A 22019-nucleotide genomic window follows, 5' to 3' on the forward strand; every position below is an offset into this window, starting at 1 on the left:
CTCCTACCAAGCTCTCTGGACTACCTGCACAGCTCACTGTGAACCTCCTGCAGGGTACTCATCCGGTCTGCCCACCTCCACCCTCCCCCACCTGGCGCTTGTTCCATTTAGTTACTATGACGCCTCCGCCTCCTCCTCCAGGTTCTCCCTCCGCCCCCCCAGCTTCTTACAAACCTCTGTGAAATCAAGCGGAACCTCGATGATTGTGATCGGAGCAAAGAGGACCCATGTGCCCCAACTAGTGAGCAGCCCCGCCTCGTGCTGTCCTCGGCTACTGTGCCGGCGTATCAAATGTGCAAGTAATGGAGAACAGTGACAACACAGATATGGATCGCAAAGTTGAACTCTATCAGTTGTCTGTTTTTTGACTATAGGCATAAACCAGATAATGGATTGGAAAGAGCTGTAAGTACACCATTGCATCATTTTCTTTATTGGTGCATGTTCAAACAAACCTGTGGTTCAGTCTGTAATATGTATAGCACTCAACAGAGCATACCCAGTGTGTGGATATTGTGTACTAACTTTACACTAACTGATATCACAGGCACAGTTTCTGCTTTAGACTAAGCTGTGTAGGGAAACAGCTTCATTAGCATGGAGATTGGGAGTGAACAGGTGGACAAGCTGTTGTGGGCAAAGAAATCGGAGCCTCTCCTCACTGCCTATTTTCCATTGACTGATCATATAGTTGGGCAAGCCAGCGAGAAGGAACAGCAAAGGACGAAGAGAAAGTGACAAGCAATTAATTTCCCTTTGTACTTTTGGTTGTCTAGCAATATCATCCCTTTTTCTCACCTTCCATTGAAGAACACGTACACTGATCATTGTGCAGCATGAATTAAACCTCAAGGTTACCAGCTCTGCTTTGGAGTCGGGAGCGCTCCTGACCAGCCAAGGCAATTATAAACCAGTACAGGATAGTGGCGCCTTTTTCCCTTCATGGTGACTCCTGGTGCTCAATTTATCTCTTTGCTGAAAGAGGAAAGAGACAGAATGAGGTGAGAGAGACCGAGTGAGAGAGACGGAGGGACGTGGGTACATTTATCTTGAATGAATGTGTTGTGGATACCTCTCATAAATGCGCATACACACTCACACCCACTCCCCTGCCTGTACATACACACACACACACACACACACACACACAGACACACTCACACAGACACACACACACACACACACAGTCACACACAGCCACGTGTACCCTGGTGTAGTTTCCCCTTTCTCTCCATCTCACATTCATCTATTCCATCTCGTTTTTTTCAGTCACACGATCCGTCTCGCATGCTATCACACAGGCAGCTCCCTGGGGAGAGCCTTCTCCTGTAGCCCTCTTGGATGCAATAATTATTCCATCAGCCGGCAGTGTGTTCCCTGATTGTGCTCTTGGGCTGTCGCTGCAGGGGGCGTACAGTGGAGAGGGGAGGGTTGAGGAGACGAGGGGGGCCGGTTATCATTCCGGGATGCAGGGAGAGGGAAGGGTAGGAGGTTTGTGTTTTTGGCAGCAGCCCACCCAGTCCTGTCCGGAGGAGCTCAGAGCAGGACTAATGAGCTCAGGCTGGCCCATTAAGAGACTGCTGCTCACCAGGACGCACACGGTTCTGCCCTTTTCTGCTCTTTCACATGCGCAGCTTCTTCTCTTAAAATCCCTTGCTCTGCAGATTTCTCATCTTTTAACCTCACACTCCAAATTGTTTTCAGTCCCTGTGCCATTTATACCTTCACGTTGACAACGGCGTCTTTGTCTTCCCTGCATTGCTCTGAAATCCGACTGCTTGAGTGAAAACCATTTGAGTGCATTTGAATTTCCTTCGAGTATTACTTTCCTCCCTGACCTTGAATTTCCAGCTCAGGAATGGTGTTAGCTGATCCAGGGCTATGCCATACCTGGAACCACTCTAAGTCTGGCCTGATTTCCTGAATGCTGTGCAGAGAGATTGGTGCTGTCCTTTGAGGTATAGGAGTTTAGACACAAAGGAGTGCATGTGCTGGACTCAGTTGGCTTGTGACCAATAGATGTCTCATTAGTACTGACTTTTGGAGACAAGATGACTGGATGACAGTGGATTTTAATTAGACTGTCAACAAGCTGGATTCAGTTACAGCAGTTCTGTTAGATGCCAGCACAGCAGAACTGCTCAGGCAGTTGGTCTACTAATGGTTAGTAGACAGTTGGGTTACCAACCTGCCTCTCAACTGCTGGTGTTAGCTATAGTTTATTGTCTAATTTAAATGATCAAAACTCCCAACAGTACATGCTCCAGCGTTGACTTAAATGATGGGTGAACACTCTCATAATTGCTCAGCTTTAGTAACAGAGACAGACATGACTATATCCCAGAGGGGCAGTGTGTCTGTAGTCTTCACCTGTCATGTTTTGTGTTTGATCAAGATAAATGCATGAGTATACAGGGTCTTTCTGCTATGACATCTTGTGTTTCATCCCCCGCAGGCAAAGAGAGTTGCCAGGTAATCATTTATCTTATTGATTTGCAATTTCTGTTGCAAAAATCAAGGTTTAAAAGCACTCTATATCCTCTAGTTGAATGGTGGAGTGCTGAAGCATTATTTTTCTTGGTAGGGGAGTTGAGGTGGGAGTTGGAAGAAAAAGCATTTAGAGTTGAGGCGCTGCATAGCTCTCCTGCTGACTTTGTTTTCTTTAGGGAAACTAAAAGGACCTTGTTTACCTTTATGTTACAGCGTGGGATCAGCCAAAGGCTTTGCAGCACCCTTACAAAGGCCTGGTGCTGAGTACCAGACTATAAGTAAACATCACATGAGAACAACTGTATGGAACTGTGTTTTCTCTTCTTTTTTTTTCTTTAAAGTTTAGCTTCAACCTCAAGGCGTCTTTTGTTGTTGTTTTTTCCAGGGCAGCTCAGAAGCTGAATCTGTCCTCGAAGCGGAAGAAGCACCAGCCCTCACTGCTCCACCCACAGGAGCCCTCCATTTACCCCACCAACTTCAGTGGCATCCTGCAGGTCTCGCCACCCCCGGCCCCGCCATGTCTGCTCCGAGCCGTGTCCAAAGTGAAAGAGAACCCAGGGATGGGAAAGGTGAGAACAGGCCTGTATCAGTATACTCAAAGCTGAATGCATGATTTAACTCCCCCTTACACAACCACACACACAAACATACAGAAACACACAGACCCCCATTGGATAGGGGAGAATGCAGGGTGGCGACACACTGGTCCACAGGCAGCGTGCCGTCTGGTCCAGTCCATGCAGATGTAGTCAGATAAGCTTCCTGGAATGTTATGAATTCATGCAGTTTGTGAGACCAGCGTTCCTCTGTCCGACTACAGAAAGACAGCAAAACTATAATCCTCAAATCTGCGGTTGTGTTGAACGGCAGGATTTCTAACTCCATGGTAGGTGCAGTGTGCGATGATGAAAGTCAGGCTGGCAGCAATAGGACAGTCATTAAACAAAGCTGTACAAACACAGCGCTCTTCCTTTGTGGTTTATTGGGTATTGTGTATTTGAGCTAGCGTCCTGTATTTGTAAAGCAGAAGAAGTCCCCACACAAGATTAGATCCCACCTGGATAGGAAGCGCTCGCTTCTGTTGCCAGGTATCCAGACGGTTGAGATTTTGCCACATTTTGTAAATCTCCCATTGACAAGGACTTCATAAAAAACAAAGCGTCCTCAAGCCCAGACCTGAGGTATACTATACATCTGTGCAGCTGGTTTTAAAGGAGATTTATGACAATGTTCCAAGCCTATGAGGCCAGATTTTCAGGTTTTCTTATTGTAAAGCATTGCTTTCTTTGATTTTTTGTCTCTCCTTTTGCTTGTGGAATCACAGTTTCAATAACATTTTCAGTCGCCTACATGGTTTGGATTCTGCCTGCGTCTGTTTCATATTCAACTTAAGATTTAGGTGAATGTCTTGTTTCCATCAACCGTATGTGGGTCACTTCCACTTTTCCACTTTTGACCTAGACACAGTTCTTTCAGGCATAGACAGTTGAGTGGAGAGAGGAATGCCAAGCCACACTAATGGATTTTGTGGGGGATCAAGGGACAGAGAAACAGGGCCATTAGCATGGAGTTCGAGGTGTGAAAATACTGTAGCCAATCCTCTGTGGCCTCCAGTATCTGATCTCCGCCAACATAAATAAAACTGAGACATTAGCTCGCCTGGTAGCCTCTGTCTTGTAGACAGAGACTCAGCAGTCATGTGTGGAAGCCCGGTTTAAATGTCATAGCAAATGTAATTTACTGAACATATGCACACGTCAGTCACGATAACAGCCCCCTGCGGAGTACAAAGACAGTTTGCACTTGGCCTGCAGAATGCAAGATGAATTCACTCATTGAAAGAAAGGGATTTGCAGTGACATTGTTTCAAACTGCTGGTGCCTGGGTCTGTAGCAATATTTATATTCTAGTCGTGGGAAGAATGGGCCTTTTGCGTAGGCGTGAAGAAGATGGAGACTCCCAGAGTGAGTGAAACAGTCCTCTGTCAAAAAGGGAAGAGAGAGTTAGTGATATTTTAAGGTTTTTATTTCAATGCCTGAGAGGCATCATGGGTACTTTTTCAAGAAGCTTTGAAATGGCTCAGGGTTGAGTTCCCTATCACATATACTGTAGGATATAGAAACTGTACAGTTGACATCATGCGAGGTGTAACACTAAACACTCAGGGGGATGACAGGGACTCCAAAGACTGCTATTCATATCCCACGAGCCGTTTATGTCTCCTGTCAGTCACAGATATATTTCTGCTAGGACTTTGGAGATATAGTAGAGGTTTATTTCTGACCATCAGATTGTAATGCAATATAGAGCCGTCAGAATTACAAAAGAAGGTGATTGTAAAAAGAGGTGTACAGTCTGACATGCACCCGCACAGACCACACACACACACACACAGTACAGCATGTTAGAGCCAGGAAATGGTGAAATAAAAATGAGATTGTTTGCAAGAGGTGCCACTATACACCACTGGCAGAATGACCTCACTTCTGTAACCATGGCAATGATGGTAGACACGAGTGGGCTTGTCAGAGCAGTGTTGAATTAACACTTTCAGATACAAGCCGCCTTTTAGCGTAACATGCGGGCACGATGGGCTGTACTGTGACCTGTGAAATGCGTTCAGACTGTACGGTCACTTTATGAATGCCAAGCCCCAGAATGCAACAGGGTAGGTTTTGAGGCTCTTCATGTGGATCTGCCATTTTTCAGGCAACAGAGGTGAGGGAGAGGAGAAGGAGGAAGAGTGAGAAGGAGGAATAAGAGGGGGGGGGGGGGGGGGGGGGGGGCATATGCTCCTGCACTCCCATGCTGGTGAGCAGCTCCTTGTCCAGAAAAACAATCCCGCTAGAGGGATAATCCCCCAGCGTGGCGCTTCACACACATTTATTTCCACCATTTTCTGCTGTAACTTTCAGTACGCACCTTGCTGCCTTTCACTGACACCACTAGGCAATGTGTTGTCCCATCAGGTTCACCAGTCAATGTGAGACTGAGTGTTACCATGGCAACTATCTATGTCCATCAACTCTGACATAGTGGATGTGATGTTAATGCACAACAATGCTGAGCCATGCTCTCTTTGGATGCCTATAACTATGCCTGCTTATGGACTGGGCAAGAGAGGCCAGTGCCCTAGGGGGCCTCGGGGTGCCAAAAGAAAAGGGAGTTGAACACAAGGACCCTCCATGCACACAGCACTAGGCCCCTGGGTGGTTATAGGTGAGGTGTAAGGGTCCTTAGTATTTAAAATTAGCTCACGGCACCAGGATCTGGCCCTGCCTATAACATCTATTAAAAATTCCTTAACCATACATTTCTCCTCTTTCTAAGCTTATTTCAAGCTTTGCCTGTAGTTTTTTCTTTTCTCTGCTGAACCCGAAAAAAATGTATTCTTACTTGTCTCTGCTAAGTCCGTCTGTACATTTTTCACGTTTTATGCTTTCTCACTTTCTCACTTTCTAATCCATCCTTTTGTTTCCTTTATCGGTCTCACTCTGTGGTTTAGGTGAAGGTGATGATGCGTATCTGTCCATCTCTGGAGACTGCAGACTCCTCAGAGTCACAGTCTTTCTTGAAAGTGGACAGCAGGAAGAAGCAGCTGACCCTCTACGACCCCGCATCCAGCCCACACTCCAGTTCAGGACACAGGAGGTCTGCCACTGTGGCTGTCCCAAAGATATTCGCCTTCGATGCTGTTTTTACCCAGGATGCCTCACAAGTAAGGGTCTGCAGGGGAGGTGTACTACATGTGTGTTTGTGTGTGTACGACGTACGTGTTTTTTTTAAGGTGTTGTGTGGGAATTCAGCCTCTCAAGGGCAAATGGATGTCTTTATGCTGGCAGGGTGTGGCCAGGGGCTTAGAGAAAAAATGCCTGTCTTGGGTCAGAGGGCATTCTTACCAGTGTGGGCCTAACAGCTGGGCCTTTTAAGCCCCCTGGGGAATGATTTGAATCCACCACAGTTATATCTAACCTCTCCTTTCATAGAACAGCTATATGTAACCTCAGCCCTCTGCCGCCCACAGCAGGCATACCCACTGAGATCAAAGACAAAGGTCAGATACATGTTTACTATACTGATTTGGGAGCAGACCAGTTTTGCCCTCTCAACTTGAGAGCCATAGATCTTCTAGCAAACCACCTTCTTGGAGCGAGTAGGTTGCTGCTAAAGCCTAAATGTTGCTGTTGCAAAGCTGCGGCCAAGCTGCTAGATTGTGCCGCAGGGACAGCACTGCTGGTGGCTAACAGTAACAGCAAGCTGTTCTGCTGATCGAGGCCTTGTTTGCAGTGTGATGTATGGGAAGGGGCCTCTGCTGCAGGAGCCTTGCCCCAGAGGACCCATGCTGAAACAGATTGCAAAAATGAGCCACTCGTTGCAGCACACACAAACAAACATTAACACACACTCATACTCCTGAGTGATGAAAAATACTGAAACTATGAATGTGATTATGGTTTAGCTAATGCCAAATAAGAGTTTAGTTTATAGGATATTGTTTTGTATTCATTGTTCTGTGCCTGTGTATTTCCAGTCTTTCTTAGATATGGCAGAATTGACTGTGAGCTGTCTCTCTGTGTGTTCTTACAGGCTGAGGTGTGCTCAGGGACAGTAGCCGAGGTCATCCAGTCTGTGGTGAACGGTGCAGACGGCTGCATCTTCTGCTTCGGCCAAGTCAAGCTCGGTAAGCTCCTCCACTGGCAAGTGATTAGACAAGAGCCTTTGTTAGCTGAAGAAAATTCTCATTGTTCTTTGTTAGCAGCACTTGATGTCCACACTTGGCTTAGTGGTGCACTGGTGTGAGTCAAGGAATGGTAGAGTGGAGGAAATGATGGGTAGTGAGTCTGTGGAGGGGGATGAGCGGCAGAGTGCTGCATCAAGGTTTCAGGGCTCAGTCTATAATTAAAATCTTAGTAATTGGCCTGGGCTCTTAGGCTGAAGGGCTTGCGCTCCTTGTGTGGCTGTTTCCACCAGGTATAAAACTGCTTCTGGAATGAGTCCTTGGATTAGCGTTTTTTTATTTTGCACAAACTGAATATTACCTTCTGGACATAAGCCCCACATCAGCTATTTATTTTTTCATCCACAGTTGTTAAACGCAGTAACGCTCAGAAAATATCCAATGTTGGTGTCTATTTGTTCGTCAACTTCCTGCTCACTCCAGACAGCTTAATGAAAGAAGTCATTTTAGTTTGAGCAAATAGTCAGTATAGCTGGCTTTCAGACACAAGGCAATATTTCCATTTCCATTCCCCTCTCTCTTTCACACGTCCCCAGGCAAGACATACACCATGATTGGCAAAGACAGCTCCACTCAGAGCCTAGGCATTGTGCCCTGTGCCATTTCATGGCTATTCAAGCTCATCAATGAGCGCAAAGAGAAGACGGGAACACGCTTCTCCGTCCGAGTGTCTGCGGTGGAAATCTTTGGGAAAGATGAGGAACTGAAGGACTTGCTGTCTGAGGTGTCCACCGGCAGCCTGCAGGAGGGGCAGTCCCCTGGTATCCACCTGAGAGAGGATCCCATCTGTGGCACTCAGGTGAGAAGCATTCAACCTCTGCACTCTTTCTTGGTCCAATGATCCTTTCATTCTCTCTGTGGGTTATACAGTCTTAGTATTGATCTTTTTCTGTCTATGATCTACCGCTTCCTCTCCCAAAAATGTTGACTTTTTCTTGTGTGCGTATGTGTGTGTTTTCTATCTCTCAGGACTTCTCAGTCCGCCTCGCTCTATCCTACCCGCCTCTCAAATCCCTGCTTTTGTTTCCACCAAATTCAACTGTGGTATTGATGGCTTTCTTCTTACCTTTGTATTGACTCTCCTGTCAGCATCCATCAGCATCTATTACCCGTGTGTTAGCGCTAGCCCTATACAGCACAATAGAAGTGTTACTGGGGGATGGTGGAAGACTGTAGGTTTGAAGGCACTCACAGGTGTTACTGTCAGATGTTGTTTTTTGGGGAGCTGTTTGGACTCTGACTTCAAAGGCTGTGCAGTTCTGTGAAGCTCTGTCTTGCTCTTCTTCTCAACAGCCACGTGTGGGCTCCCTTTATGTCCCCTGCTTTCTCTCTCTCTCTCTCTCTCTCTCTCCTTTTTACCCTCCTCTCTTTCTGTATCTCACCACAACCCTCATCACAGCCATGCTGAGGGAAGTGCCCCCTGCCTCCTGCTCCACCATTACCTCTCCTAATCCTCCTCCCTCTGTGCGCATATCTGCTTTTTTAATCGCCCCCGAGACTCAATCTAATGCGCAAGCAATGTGTGCCGCGGTCCAATTAACTGTCTCCCCTCTCTTTCTCTGCCCTCTCTTCTCCAGTATCCTTTTCACATCTGTCCTCTTTCTCAAGCCCTACGTGGTCTCCTTTGCTTGCCCTAACCCTTTTCTCTCTCTCTCCCTCCCCCCACAGCTCCAGAATCAGAGTGAGCTACGTGCCCCGACGGCTGAGAAAGCTGCCCTCTTCCTGGATGCAGCCATCGCCGCACGCAGCACAAGCAGACCCAACGTGGAGGAGGAGGAGCGCCGCAACTCCCACATGCTGTTCACTCTGCACATCTACCAGTACCGCATGGAGAAGAGTGGCAAGGGAGGAAGTCAGTACCATGAGATTACTTGATCTACAACTCTAGCAGTGTTCCAACAAGGGAACTTATATGGCCATTGTTCAATTTCCCAACACTTCTACACCGATGTTCTAGCATGTGTGTTAAATTCGAAGGTGACCTCTCTTTCCCACTAAATAATCACACGGTGTTTCTTTTCTGACCAATGAAACATCAGACAAGTCCCTTACTTGCTGTGTTTATGAATGAATTGGTTTTAGTCTCTGCAAGACAGAAATGTGTTTGTAAGTATGTATTATGCTTTGATCGAGAGTGAATGAAGCTTTGATGCCTGACAGGAATTTAATGTGTTGCTGCTGCAGTAGCAATTACATCAGTCACCCACATAACAATGTGTAGCCCTCTGATTTTTACACTGACAGCCAATTCCCTCTTGCTGTAATTTAAATCAGTTGAAGGGGAATGTATTCGTTCCTCCTTGTCACCAGTAGTTACACATCTGGTGGACGTTTACCAGTCAGGCTGCAATTTGAGTTACTTCAGCGTGGGAATCATACATTCTGATCATAAATAAATCAGAAGGTTCTGACAATCAACCGTCTAAACTGTGGCACTCCTGTCATCATGGCACTGTGCATGAGGAACTGACTTCAAAGAGGGCGTGTCTGGGCTGTGCTCACCTGATTCGTCTTCTGTTGTTGGCACAGTGTCAGGTGGTCGGAGCAGGCTGCACCTCATCGACCTGGGGAGCTGTGAAAAGGTCCTGAGTAAAAGTAGAGATGGAGGGGGAGGCTTGTGTCTTTCTCTAAATGCACTGGGAAATGTCATCATGGCATTGGCGAATGGAGCAAAACATGTACCTTACAGGTAAGAAAACCACCATTAGTTGTACTGTCTCTTTTACTGTGTTTTAGCTTCTGTGAAGTTGTGTCTATAAGTAGTAGTTTCAGGCAAGTTGCTGCATGTGTCGTCAGGCTTACAGGTTTGCTTTGTGACAGTTTATTTAGTTTAGTTTGCCTCGTATAATAGCTTTCACTGGTGTTGCACAAGATTATATTATAGTTACACAGGTATGAAAAGATTAATGACTTGTCACAGGAGTATTTGTCAGCTCAGAGAATTAAAAATAGCTCTTCCTGGAATTTGCCGTTTGCTAACAACAATGTAAATGCTCCATGTAGGGACAGCAAACTGACAATGTTGTTGAGGGAGTCCCTTGGCAACATCAACTGTAGAACCACCATGATCGCCCACATCTCCGATTCCCCCGCCAACTACGCTGACTCGCTCACTACTATCCAGCTGGCATCCCGCATCCACCGCATGAGGAAGAAGAAATCTAAGGTACACTGATAAAGTGATTAGCACCAATGAATATGGTTAAACACATGCAGTAATAAACAGTTAAGTAAGTAGTGAATGAATATCCAGCGCTACATCCTTACAATTAGGCATTTAGCAATTTAAGTGAATAATTCTATAACAACTGTGCTCCTTTTATTGTTGTTCATTGTTTATAAATGTAGAGTATTTATTATTTTTAATATTACAATTTAAGTGTTGCTATTACAGCAATTATTACATTCCTAATGTGCACGTGCAACTTTGATTGCATTCATCATATTTCATGCCACGACTCACGTCCCTAAATCTTTCTTCCTCCTGTAATTTTTTAGCTATTAAGCAAATGAATGTGTGAATGCTTCTGCAAATGAAAGATTATTAGTGCAGTAACTCAGGGCTAGTTTTTCTCGGCTCCTCAACGCATAATCATGTAATCAATACCACTGCTCAAGGAAGTGTGTAATGCATCCCTCGGATTAGAGAAATATATGCTCCAGATAATTAGGTTGAATGACAGCATGTATTTATTTAGTATTGGTCCCAGGCATAATTATAATGCAGTCCACATACAGCAATTTGTATTATTGACATTAATTTCTGTGTGACTATTGATGTGCACTTTTAACCTTTAGATAAATATCGACTGGTAATGTCATTGGAATTAATATTTGTCCTACGATTGATTTTACTATGAAATTGTGAAGAAATTAAACTACTATGAATCATAAGGATTGAAATGGTTTTGCAAAAAAAAAAGATTGTTACATTAATATTGTAGGTTAGAATCACATTACTGTCATCACTTAATGAGATCATTTTTAAACCCCAAAGACTATCTTCTCTTCTGCTTTATCTCTGCTTTTCAGTATGCATCCAGTTCATCTGGAGGGGAAAGTTCCTGTGAGGAAGGGAGGATCCGCCGGCCGCCCCACCTCCGGCCGTTTCACCCTCGGACGGTAGCCCTGGACCCAGATCTGCCGTCCATGCTCAGTGATCCAGACTACTCATCCAGTAGTGAACAGTCTTGTGACACTGTCATTTATGTAGGCCCTGGGGGAACTGCGATCTCGGACAGGGAGCTTAGTGACAATGAAGGCCCACCTGCCTTTGTTCCAATCATCCCCTCCCTGAACAGAAAGAAGTCTGCAAAGGAGGGCCCTCGGGACAGAGACCAGTTCTTTAAATGCAACACATTTGCTGAGTTGCAGGAGAGGTTGGAGTGTATAGATGGCAGTGAAGAACCCACTGCCTTTGTTGGAGAGGACAAGCGAGGCCAGGCTAGCCCCAAGACCGACATATCTAAAGAGAGCCAAGGTTCCCTTTCACCAAAGACTGTAGCAAATATTTCTTACACCCAAGAGGGCACACAACCGACTTGCAGTCCCACCATTACATCTAAACTGGACAATGACGACACGCAATGTATACCATCAGACAGAACCAGCGCTGATGGTGAGAAAGCCTTGGTTTCAGAAAGCACCAACAAACTAGCAACGACCTCGGGGCCTAATTCTGAGCCTGTGGTGAGGGAGAAGGTGTACTTCAACAAGAAAGCTTTGCCCAAGCCAGCCCCACCTCCTTCACAGCAGAGAGACTCCAGCAAGGACAATACTGGTAATGAAGAAAGATCCAGCACCAGAATGCCTCCTGTAGGAATGAGCCACCAGGCTGTGAAAAGGAGGGATCCATACACGTCCCCTCTACTCAGAGCTCCGGTGGAGGTGTGCCAGGTGCGATCTACCTTGAGGGAAAGATGTCTGGATCGGGACATCCTTAGAGCGACTGTGACCTTGCAGCAGCCCGTGGAGCTGAATGGAGAGGATGAGCTGGTGTTCACTGTGGTGGAGGAGCTGTCTATATGCGGTATTGTAGATACAGGTCGGCCATCCAGTATTATCAGCTTTAACAGTGACTGCTCCCTTCAGGCCCTGGCCTCTGGTTCCCGACCAGTCAGCATCATCAGCAGCATCAATGATGAATTTGACGCCTATACGTTGGCTATGGGAGGATCAGAAGTAAACATCGCAGTGGTCACACCCCTCCAGGACGGAGCAATGGAGTGTATGGATAGCAGGGGTTCATCTATCAGCTCTTGGCTGAGTGAGGTTAGTGTCTGCACCTTGGAGAGTGAAGGGGCTCATTCCACAGACGTCTTCCTTCCACAGGCCAAACACATGGGACCGGAGGCTGCCTTTTCCTTTGATTCCCTGGATATGTTCCATTGTGTGTCCTCTCCAAGAGATGCCAAGAACTCCTTAAATGACAGTGGATTTAGTTTTTCCGAACAAGACAGTGATAGTGCTGCGTCAAGCAAACTATCCTTGACAAAGTGCCCCGCATCTCCGGAATCAGCCCAAGGCTCCCTCAGATTGACATCCAAAATAACTAAAGCTCACTCACTTAGCTCCTCTCAACTTCCACAGGGCCCCTCCATAGTCCACTCCAGTCTTCCCAGGAAGATTAAACCTACCTCATCCATCTCTCATAGTAGTAGCAACAGCAGCAGTAGAGAGCCACCAAGGCAAGAAGCTAAGCAGGAGAGTCCTTGGCAGCGTGTTGACAACCACACTGAGCCTCAGTTTTCCGACTCAAGCAGCATCAGCAAATTTATCCGAAATCCCCCCAGTGGCATACCTTCCAGCAAAACATCCAACAACTGCAACAGTGTACCTCGCCCACCCAAGGTGCAGGGGTCTACCTCATCCCAGAGGGTAGTCGATGGCTGTGAGAAGTCAGCCAGTAAGAATCCACCCAGCAAAATGCCTCAGTTGAGACGAGGTGCCACCACCCTGGGAACAGTGCCCGTCATCCATTCCTCCACAGATTACAAGGGAACCCAAGATATTACTGCATCTACCACAAGCCTTAAATACTCCTCCCTGGGGAAAAACAACAAGGCTAACTCACAGAAAACAAGCAATCTCCCTAAACCAGGTTGCACTTCACCTCCCCCTCCTCCAGTGCGAAAGTCCAGTCTTGACCAAAAGACTAAGATCCTGCTGCCCCAAAGTGCCTTAAAGTCAGCATATGGGGAAACAGGAAGGGTCTTTGGGGCAAGGGCAGCGGTATCAGAGGATGAGCTTGAGGTACGTCACAGAGCGGACTCTACCAGTTTCAAAACTTCCAGTCTCAACACAGCCAAAGTTACCTCCAGCCTGAAGGCCAGAGGGCCGAGAGGAGAGTCTGGGCAGCATTATGGAAGTCAAATGTCCCTGGAAAGGTGTGAAAGCCTGTCCTTATCAGGTTCCAGACATACGCTTAGTAGGGAGAATAGTGGAGCAAGTCTGGGAACCAGCAGTAGCAAATCCAGCAGGACCATTCCGAGATTTGGTATCCCTAATTCATCCAGCTCTCCTATAGCTACCTGCCCATCATCCCCAAGTGGAGGAAGTCTTAGCAAACCTGGTCAAGTAAAAGCCTCTGTAAATCCCAGAGCATTAGGAGCAGTCAATGGTAGTAAGGCACGCTCACTCTCAGTCAACAACTCCAAGGGCCTAAGTTCCTCTACCAAATCTTTGGCCACCCCCTTGACCAGAAATACCAATGCCAACCTACCACCATCAGGACGGACATCAGCTCCTCGAACCACTGCTGCTGTCAGCAGTAAGCCTGGGAGAGGGACCATCATGGGCACGAAGCAAGCCATGAGGGCTGCCAACAGCCGTGTGAGCGAACTGGCGACAGGCAACCTATCAGGCAAACACATGAGAGGTTCAGGAGATTCAGACAGCGGGAATGACAGCGGTGTGAATGTGAGTGATGACAAATCCCCCATAGCCATGCTGCCCTCTCCGTACAGCAAAATTACGGCACCCAGGCGGCCTCAACGCTACAGCAGCGGCCATGGCAGTGACAACAGCAGTGTGTTGAGCGGGGAGCTGCCCCCAGCTATGGGCCGCACAGCTCTGTTCTACCACAGTGGTGGCAGCAGCGGATATGAAAGCATGATCCGTGACAGCGAAGCCACAGGCAGTGCTTCTTCTGCCCACGACTCCATGAGCGAGAGCGGCATGTCATCTTCAGGCAGAACAAGGAGCTCCAAGTATCCCAAGAAGAGAGCAAATGGTAAGAAACAAAATGGGGTTTTTAGGGTTTTACATGTATCAATGCAGGTAATATTCACACATATCATATTGACTAGCATCAAACAGTGCTTGCTCGTGAAGCTACACACATTGAAATAGCTTCCAGAAATGAATGCCCTCTCAAAGGAACTTTATGAACCCATTCTCATTACATCCACGTATTGGTGTTTCATTGGATTTTCTCTCCTCCTGAATCAGCAGAATATATTATTCATACATATATGGGGAAATGATAATGAATGTTTCAAACAAGACGACTTCGAACCGTGTGATAATCAAATAAGATGAATTGAACACGAACAGCAGTGACCTGGATCAGTTTTTTATAGCTATGTGTGTGTGCATATATATATATTTAACCATTTGAATTCATGTCTGTTAAACCAACCTTTTGAATTATTGGGCTGTGTATGTACAGAATATTCACCCCTGAAACCCTCATAAATATGCAATCACCGCAACTCTGCCAGCCTCTGTAAGGCCTCACACCCCTTTATATCTCAGAGTGAGACTCATACATATTTACTCATAAATCCCAGCAAATACAACTATTGTGTGTCACTAACGCAACTGGTGCCTACCTGACCATATGCATGGCTTTGCAGGCTTTCAGAGAAGACGGCTCATCCCGGCACCCCTGCCAGACTCTTCTTCCCTGGGGAAGAAGGTGGGCACAGCAGGCCAGTGGGTGGACTTGCCTCCTATGTCAGGGCCTCTAAAAGAGCCTTTTGAGATCAAAGTGTATGAGATCGATGATGTGGAGCGGCTCCAGAGGCGACGTCTGGAGGAAACCACAGAGGTGAGCAGAGGGTCACTCCTGACTTCTTCTACATGGTGGTACAGCTTGCTGAACTTGTTTTAGATAATGTTTTGTCTGGGTCTAGGTCTCGTTAAATCTTCTTGCTAAGCCATATTTTGCATGTGCGACATTGATGCCATGCATGCTCAAGATGTGTCACATTGACTTGCGTTGTGGGAATGTCTTAGCGCACTTCTTCCCAGTTTCTTTTTAAAGAACAAGACAGTAATGGTATATCTCAGACGTCTGACCTTCAGTCAGCTCAGTGGCAAATCCTGGAGTTAAATGTCTGCGTCCAGATTCCCAGAGCTTGGCATTTTTTTGGCAGCCTTCCTAAGGAATGTCAAGAGTTCAGGAGGCAATTACTGACAAGGGTTAATTGGTTTAGAAATGAGTGATGACTCGGCTTACTGCTGACGACGGTGACGTGTGGGAGGAGTAAAATTAAAAAGATAATGTGAGAAGACTGTTCAAAGAATGTGTGATGAATGCAGGGGCGCCCAACACCAGCCCAAATCAACTCAGCTCTAGCACTCATCACTGGAAGCCTGATCGCTTTTTATAGCTGACTCCTCTTCTGTGGATCATTAACTGCTCCCACAAGTTTTCCGCAACCAGACAGGGATTTGTTGAGAGATGATATTAAATCAGCTACATGGTGGTTTGATTTACTTTCAATTAGGAAAAAAAATATCTTTTGTTTTTTTCTTTGCCAGCCATTACTGCCTGAATGACGAAATTACTTTTTACTATTTCAAAATTGGAATCAGAGTCTTGTGCATGTGCATCAGTAGCTTGTGTCTAGAGTATGTGTATATAGTAAGATGCTGTTTCCATATGCTATTCATTCTGTTCATGTTCTATCTTGTTTGACATGCTAACTAGTTTTATCTGTTTACCCCAATCTTGTCTTCAGCAACCATTCCAGGATGTTGACACGGTGAGTTAATATTAGGGCTGACTGAGGTTTCATTATTTGCAACACTGGCTGTATTACGGTAGTTACATTACCATGTTCATTATTCAGCCCACAATGGAGAAAAAATACATTTTTACATCACAAAACCTGAACAATTCCCACATTTACAGCACAACTTGGCTTCTTAGACTTAAAATAAATTATAATTGATTGCACTTGCTACTTTATTGTATTTATTTATTTTAATCCATTGTTCATTTAATCGATATTTTGGCTTTAGGAACGACTTTTACTGGTAGTTTTCCTACTTTTTTGCTGTGCCAGTTTCAACTTTTTTGAGCTAGCTGTAATTAAACATCAATCCTTTTTCTCTCAGGGCCTGCTGTATTTTAACAGTAAGCTGAAGATGCTGGAGAGAAGGCAACAGCAAGTGAGGGAACTGAGGGCAAAGTATGAGGTGTTGTTGGAGGAGCTCGATGACACCAAGGCCCGACTAATGATGGACCCCAGCAAGTGGATGGGAGAGTGTAAGTGAATGCTAAATGTTCTTTTACAGTAAATTTATATTGAAACTTTAAAAGTTATTTGATGACAAACCATTTAACCAAACATTCATTTCCCCTTTTGTAACAGTTGAAGTGGACCAGGATATGGATAAAGAGTCTCCAGAGTACCTGGAGGCCTTGGCTCAGGCCACAGAGGAACTGGAGTTCTGTGTCAATCTATGCAAGTCCCGTGTCATGATGGTGACCTGCTTTGACATCAGCATGCCAAAATCTGGTCCTCAGGGGGGACTGCGTGAAATGGAAGTCTGAGGACAAAAGAACGTTGAGGTGGAGGAATGAGAAAGTGAGAAAACAAAAGGATGATTAAATGTAGCATTCAGTCTATAGATATCACTGGAATGAGGAACAACAAGTGACAGAGATGAGATGAGAGTGGATCTTTGCATGAAAACAAAGGAAATATTAACCACCCGGCTACAGTGCCTCGTTGTTCGGGACATGTTTTAATGGCAGATAAATTAAACGTGAGCACCAATGCAGTGGCCATCACTTACTCTAGAGTCAATGAACAACACCTGGAAGTGCCTTTTGTATTGTTTTGTTTTGAGTCATTATTTTTCATATGGTGCGGGTATCCTAAGCATACCTTTGAAAACCCTGAACATATTGCTTTTAAGAAAAATATTTTATATTGCATTGTATAGTGTATTTATATGATTATGTGGTGTGTACAAATATACTTTTAATGGGGAAAAAAGAAAGAAAAAAAAAGAAAAAGCAATAAGCTAATGTTATTGCGTTCCCAGACTTTGCCTTTTCTCTTTTTTCAAACCTCAGTCAGCATTTTATCCATGTTCATTCAGCCTCTTGCGCCTTATTTTAACTCTCTGGTTCTGTAGTTTTCTAGATTTTCAAACTGGACTATATTATCTCATCAAGGACTGCATTTGCTGTTGTCACTCATCGCCTGCCAGCTGGCCTGTGTAAGCTAGTAGGGTTGAGTGAATGTTTTTTCCCTCCAGTTGCCTTGATCGAAATGGGTGTCAGTGGATTCACTAAGGTAAAGCAGCAGTTATGTTGGGGAACGGAGGGCTTATTCAAGCTGTCCTTTCCCGTGTTTATCTCACTGAAAATGAGAGATTACGCCAAAACATATCAATCAGAGGGCCACTGTGATGGATAGTGGGCGATTATTCTTGATTCAGCCACTCAATCTGGTGCTCTAAATACAGTGTGTGGTCAAGCAACCCTGAGAGATGAAACCTTCCCTGTTACACTCGTCTGTAAAGGATTGCATGATGACTGGTTACACTGATAGCGGTGCTCATCAGTGAGCCACATTTAACTCCAAATGGGCTCGAACTGGGTGCTATCTTTACACTGTAAAACAAAAAGGATCAGATGAAATAGCACAAGTCTACTGGCCTCCTACACAACACATTTTCAAGTGCTACCAAGCCTCGGCTCTATGCATTCCAATACATTTACTGCAACTACTGTAAGAACCTCAATGCTGACTTGAGGGCAGCAACAGTTTGGCCTTGTTTGTCCCCTGTTTTTTCTTTTTTTTTTAATAGGCAAATCAACAAAGGTGATCCAGTGTCTCAAACAAAGACTCAAGAATTGCTAATTTCTTGTTAAATGATGCAATGAATAATAGTAAATGATCGTGACATGGTTTAGGAAAATTAATCACGGTATCAGCTCTTTTAAGCTGCCAGAATGTGCTGGTTAAGAATCAAACGGCTGACACAGAGAGAACAAAGATGATCGTGAAAATGATTGTGGAGTCAAACAAACTGTCTTTGTTGTATTTTAGTATGTTTGATTTCTATATCTGTTACAAATATGACTTTGTTTTCTTTCTTTTACAAAGATGTACTCAGGGCCTCTCTGAAGATGCTGCATGAGGTTTTTTAATCATTTTTGAAGAATGATTTCTACTCCATTTTTACCATTCTAATTTTTTACAATAACTTCAATTTTCACTAATGTTGGGTAAGGCTCATAAAGTAAATAACTATTACCAAACCAAGACCTTTTTTCCAAGAAATTATTTTATGTGAGGTCATATTTCATATCAAAACCCATATTTTCGAATATCTTTGTTTTTGTATAGGCTTTTCAAACCTTGTGTATAAATGTATGATACGGCAGCTTGTGTTTCACTTTTACAGTACCTGTGAATAAAATGTTTCTTCTTACTGATGAATCAGAGTTTCATGTTTTTTCATGAAGTGTCTACATACATAACAAAATAAATTAAATCCAGTATTTGACACATGGACATAGGTGTAGCTTTACTTTTCACCACCTTCATTTTCTTTCTTTATGCAATTTACAAACTCATTATATACTCACCATTATGTTACTAGGGCAACAGCTCCAAGTTAAGGTTTATTGTGACCTGCATTAACAATCAATTTAACAGGAAATACAAATTGGCCAATCATCAATGTTTATGTTGAAAAGGTCTGTATATTAGTATACGTATTAGACAAAAAAAGGAACATTAAGGCTACATTTTAAATGAATGTTGGCTGATTCTCAATCAACTATTATCTATATGTGTCACTAAATTGACATGTATTTACCTAAAAACATGAAACATGAAACATGAAAGACATACGGAGAAAATGTGTTGACCTCTTCTTTGGACTTTGTGGGGGCGTGTCAGACTGTTGATTGACCGTCCGGATGCACCCGCGCACTGCGGCCAATTTATTCACAGGAAGTAGCTGTTAGACCATTAAAATACTGTTCACGGCGTCTTCTATGGTTTGAAACGGGGAACTTGTGCCAGGTAAGAAATGTCGCAGTTTCGTTTGAACGTCTTTACCACTAACGTTAGAGGTAAGAGTATTTTTTATGTGGTTGAACTCATGAGCTAGCTGGCTGACATTTGCATTCTCTGTGTTGGTTGGCCTACATTAGCATTAGCATAGCTCTGTCCAACTTGTGCGTGTGTGTGTGCGTGTGCGCGCGCGTGTGTGTGTGTGCGTCGGTGCGTGCGTCACTTGGACCCTGCTGTGCAATAACGTAATGCCTCCTCCCGGTTAATTCTGTTTTGATCAAAAGCATAAGAGGTTAATTTGGCGGACTTCCAAGACCAGCTGGTCACTGTTTCAAATCAAATTCTTTGGGTGATTTATTTTTTTTATTTTTATTTTTTGGGGGCTTTTAGTCTTGGGTGGGTTTTTGACACTTGTGATAACGGTGCCAGGGAGTTACTGTACAGAGGAGTCTCTTTACACCCAATTCTGACTAATGCGATGTAGGAAATTCTATCTTTTTATTCAGTCAGTCTTCATCCTGTAGTGATTTGACAGACTGCAAAAGCCTTGTTTTGACAAACTACTCAAGATCCTGTCGGCTCAGACTGGAGCTCGTTGCTCTTAAGGAAGTCTGTGTCTGAGTGGTAACAGTTGGCCCGGGCTGCTGCAGACGTCTGATGGCTGCTGAGCACAGTCAGTCTGGTGTGTCCCAGCACAATTTGCCTCAGGGCTCTCATCATTAGGAGGGAGTTGGATGTTGTATGAGAATTCAAAATGAGTTCACTGAAAAGTCAGGAGTGTCACCCCTCACCCCAACCCAACAATGGCCCTGTGTTGGAACTCTACCCACTCCGGTCTGTGAGAGTCCAATTGATATCTTTAACTTTCTTCATGTCTCGCGTCTTTTGTTTCCATTATTTTTTGCTGACATAATGTGCTGCAGGAATGAGACCAACACCAGGACATTTGTTCACAGTTTTGCACTCCTGGTTCCCTCAAAGTTAATGGGGCCCAATCACAATCTCCACAATCACGGACTCACAGACTTTGAGGCGCGCTCCTGCAAAGTCCTGGAGGGTTTAGGGCTGTCCCGCTGTCAAATTGTCGAGTGTTTGAGGGCTCTCTGACATTTTGAGCCCTTTTTATATACCCTTTCTGTAAATCTGCTGACTTTGCCCAAGGGAATTACTCATAATACATAGCATTGCAATGTTAAATACGGTTCCTAGTGCAGTAGCAATGTTAAAATAAAAGGTAAACAAATAGGACGGCACATTACATTTACTCTAAAACATTAAAGATGGAACATAAAAACACATGAGATTAGAGGAATGCAAGCAGAGATTATATTACATGTACCAGGTGATGTCACTAAGTCCCTGAGGATTCAGACATTGGGATTGGACTTGGGTTTTTTGATTGACTTTTTGGCTTTGTGTCTGAAATAAGGTCTGTGGTTAACATAAGCTTAAGGTATTTTAACTTTTGTCCACGTTCATTTTATTTATTTAGTTGCTAAATGAGACTACAACAACCTGAAATCCTGGATTGGGTAAATGTACCGATCTAATATAATTTATCAAAGAATATTGCATTTAGGCCATTTAATTCCTTTGTTATTCATCAGGGCATTGGACTGAATGTTATTAGCTTCAGACATATCAAAGGAAAGCTTTTTGAACTCTAAGGTGTGTTAGGCGGCCTGCATCTGCCCTGGGCATTGTTAGTCATAGCAGTTGCTCACTTTTGGTTTTACAGCTCTGCAGTCCCACCGATTGGTCTGTCTCAACCAAGCCTGCGCTTTGAAGAAGACCCATAAACCTGACCAAATGCTGCCACTTATTCTCCGTAATTAAAACAAGCTGCCGTGGAGAAAAGTCCTTAAATTATCAGAGGCTAGGCAAGATGTAAGCCACACACACACACACACACACACACACACACACACACACACACACACAGTCTCTGCCTGCGTGGTCGTGCTTCAGGGGGGTCGTAACCATTGACATCTCCATCCTCGTAACCGATTGCATGTGTGAGGAGTTTTGCACCAAGACAGAAACATTTTAAGAGTTGAAGGCCTTCCTCCATGTGTACTGTAAATTCAGGATGGGTGGCCATACAAGTCCGACGACATGCCACTGAGCTGACAATGCTTTCAGGTAGTAAATCAAACCAAGGCAATCCATAATGTGAAAATGGATTAATTAAAGACGACTTGAAATGATCCACCACTGAAGATTTAACCTTTTTTACTGTGTCATTTAGCACGCTTCGGGGCAAGAAATGCTAGGGAACTAGCAAGCGTTGCCACATTATACAGTAAGTTGTAATGATGTAGATGATATAGGGCTAATCATGTATACTGGTACAAACTGTAATGTGAATCCTCTCTTCATGACCATCACTGAACTCCCCGAGCAGGAGGACGAGCAGGATGTGGGTCATGAGTTCATCAGCCTGTTGTGTGTTGACAGCTTGCAGGCTGGCAAGGTAACGAGCGTGGTGATGAAGATGTGCACACAGACACAGCCAGTCTCTG

At 44.7% G+C, this 22019-nt stretch overlaps 1 protein-coding gene across 2 annotated transcripts in view; it reads left to right on the forward strand.

Moving 5' to 3' along the window:
- kif26ab (kinesin family member 26Ab) overlaps nt 1-18854 on the forward strand; it is a 65362-nt gene extending 46508 nt beyond the window's left edge. For both annotated transcript variants that reach the window (XM_034525541.1, XM_034525542.1), the window contains exons 5-16: nt 2876-3059; nt 5996-6208; nt 7078-7171; nt 7765-8027; nt 8897-9080; nt 9758-9917; nt 10232-10394; nt 11261-14459; nt 15085-15278; nt 16195-16218; nt 16574-16724; nt 16831-18854. In XM_034525541.1, the coding sequence (XP_034381432.1) occupies nt 2876-3059; nt 5996-6208; nt 7078-7171; nt 7765-8027; nt 8897-9080; nt 9758-9917; nt 10232-10394; nt 11261-14459; nt 15085-15278; nt 16195-16218; nt 16574-16724; nt 16831-17012 (5011 nt within the window). In that variant the 3' untranslated portion in view covers nt 17013-18854. The remainder of the gene's footprint in view (nt 1-2875; nt 3060-5995; nt 6209-7077; nt 7172-7764; nt 8028-8896; nt 9081-9757; nt 9918-10231; nt 10395-11260; nt 14460-15084; nt 15279-16194; nt 16219-16573; nt 16725-16830) is intronic.
- Nucleotides 18855-22019: the final 3165 nt, after the last annotated feature.

This window comes from Cyclopterus lumpus, chromosome 22, assembly GCF_009769545.1.
Source record: "Cyclopterus lumpus isolate fCycLum1 chromosome 22, fCycLum1.pri, whole genome shotgun sequence".
In the NCBI taxonomy this organism is placed as follows: Eukaryota; Metazoa; Chordata; class Actinopteri; order Perciformes; family Cyclopteridae; genus Cyclopterus; species Cyclopterus lumpus.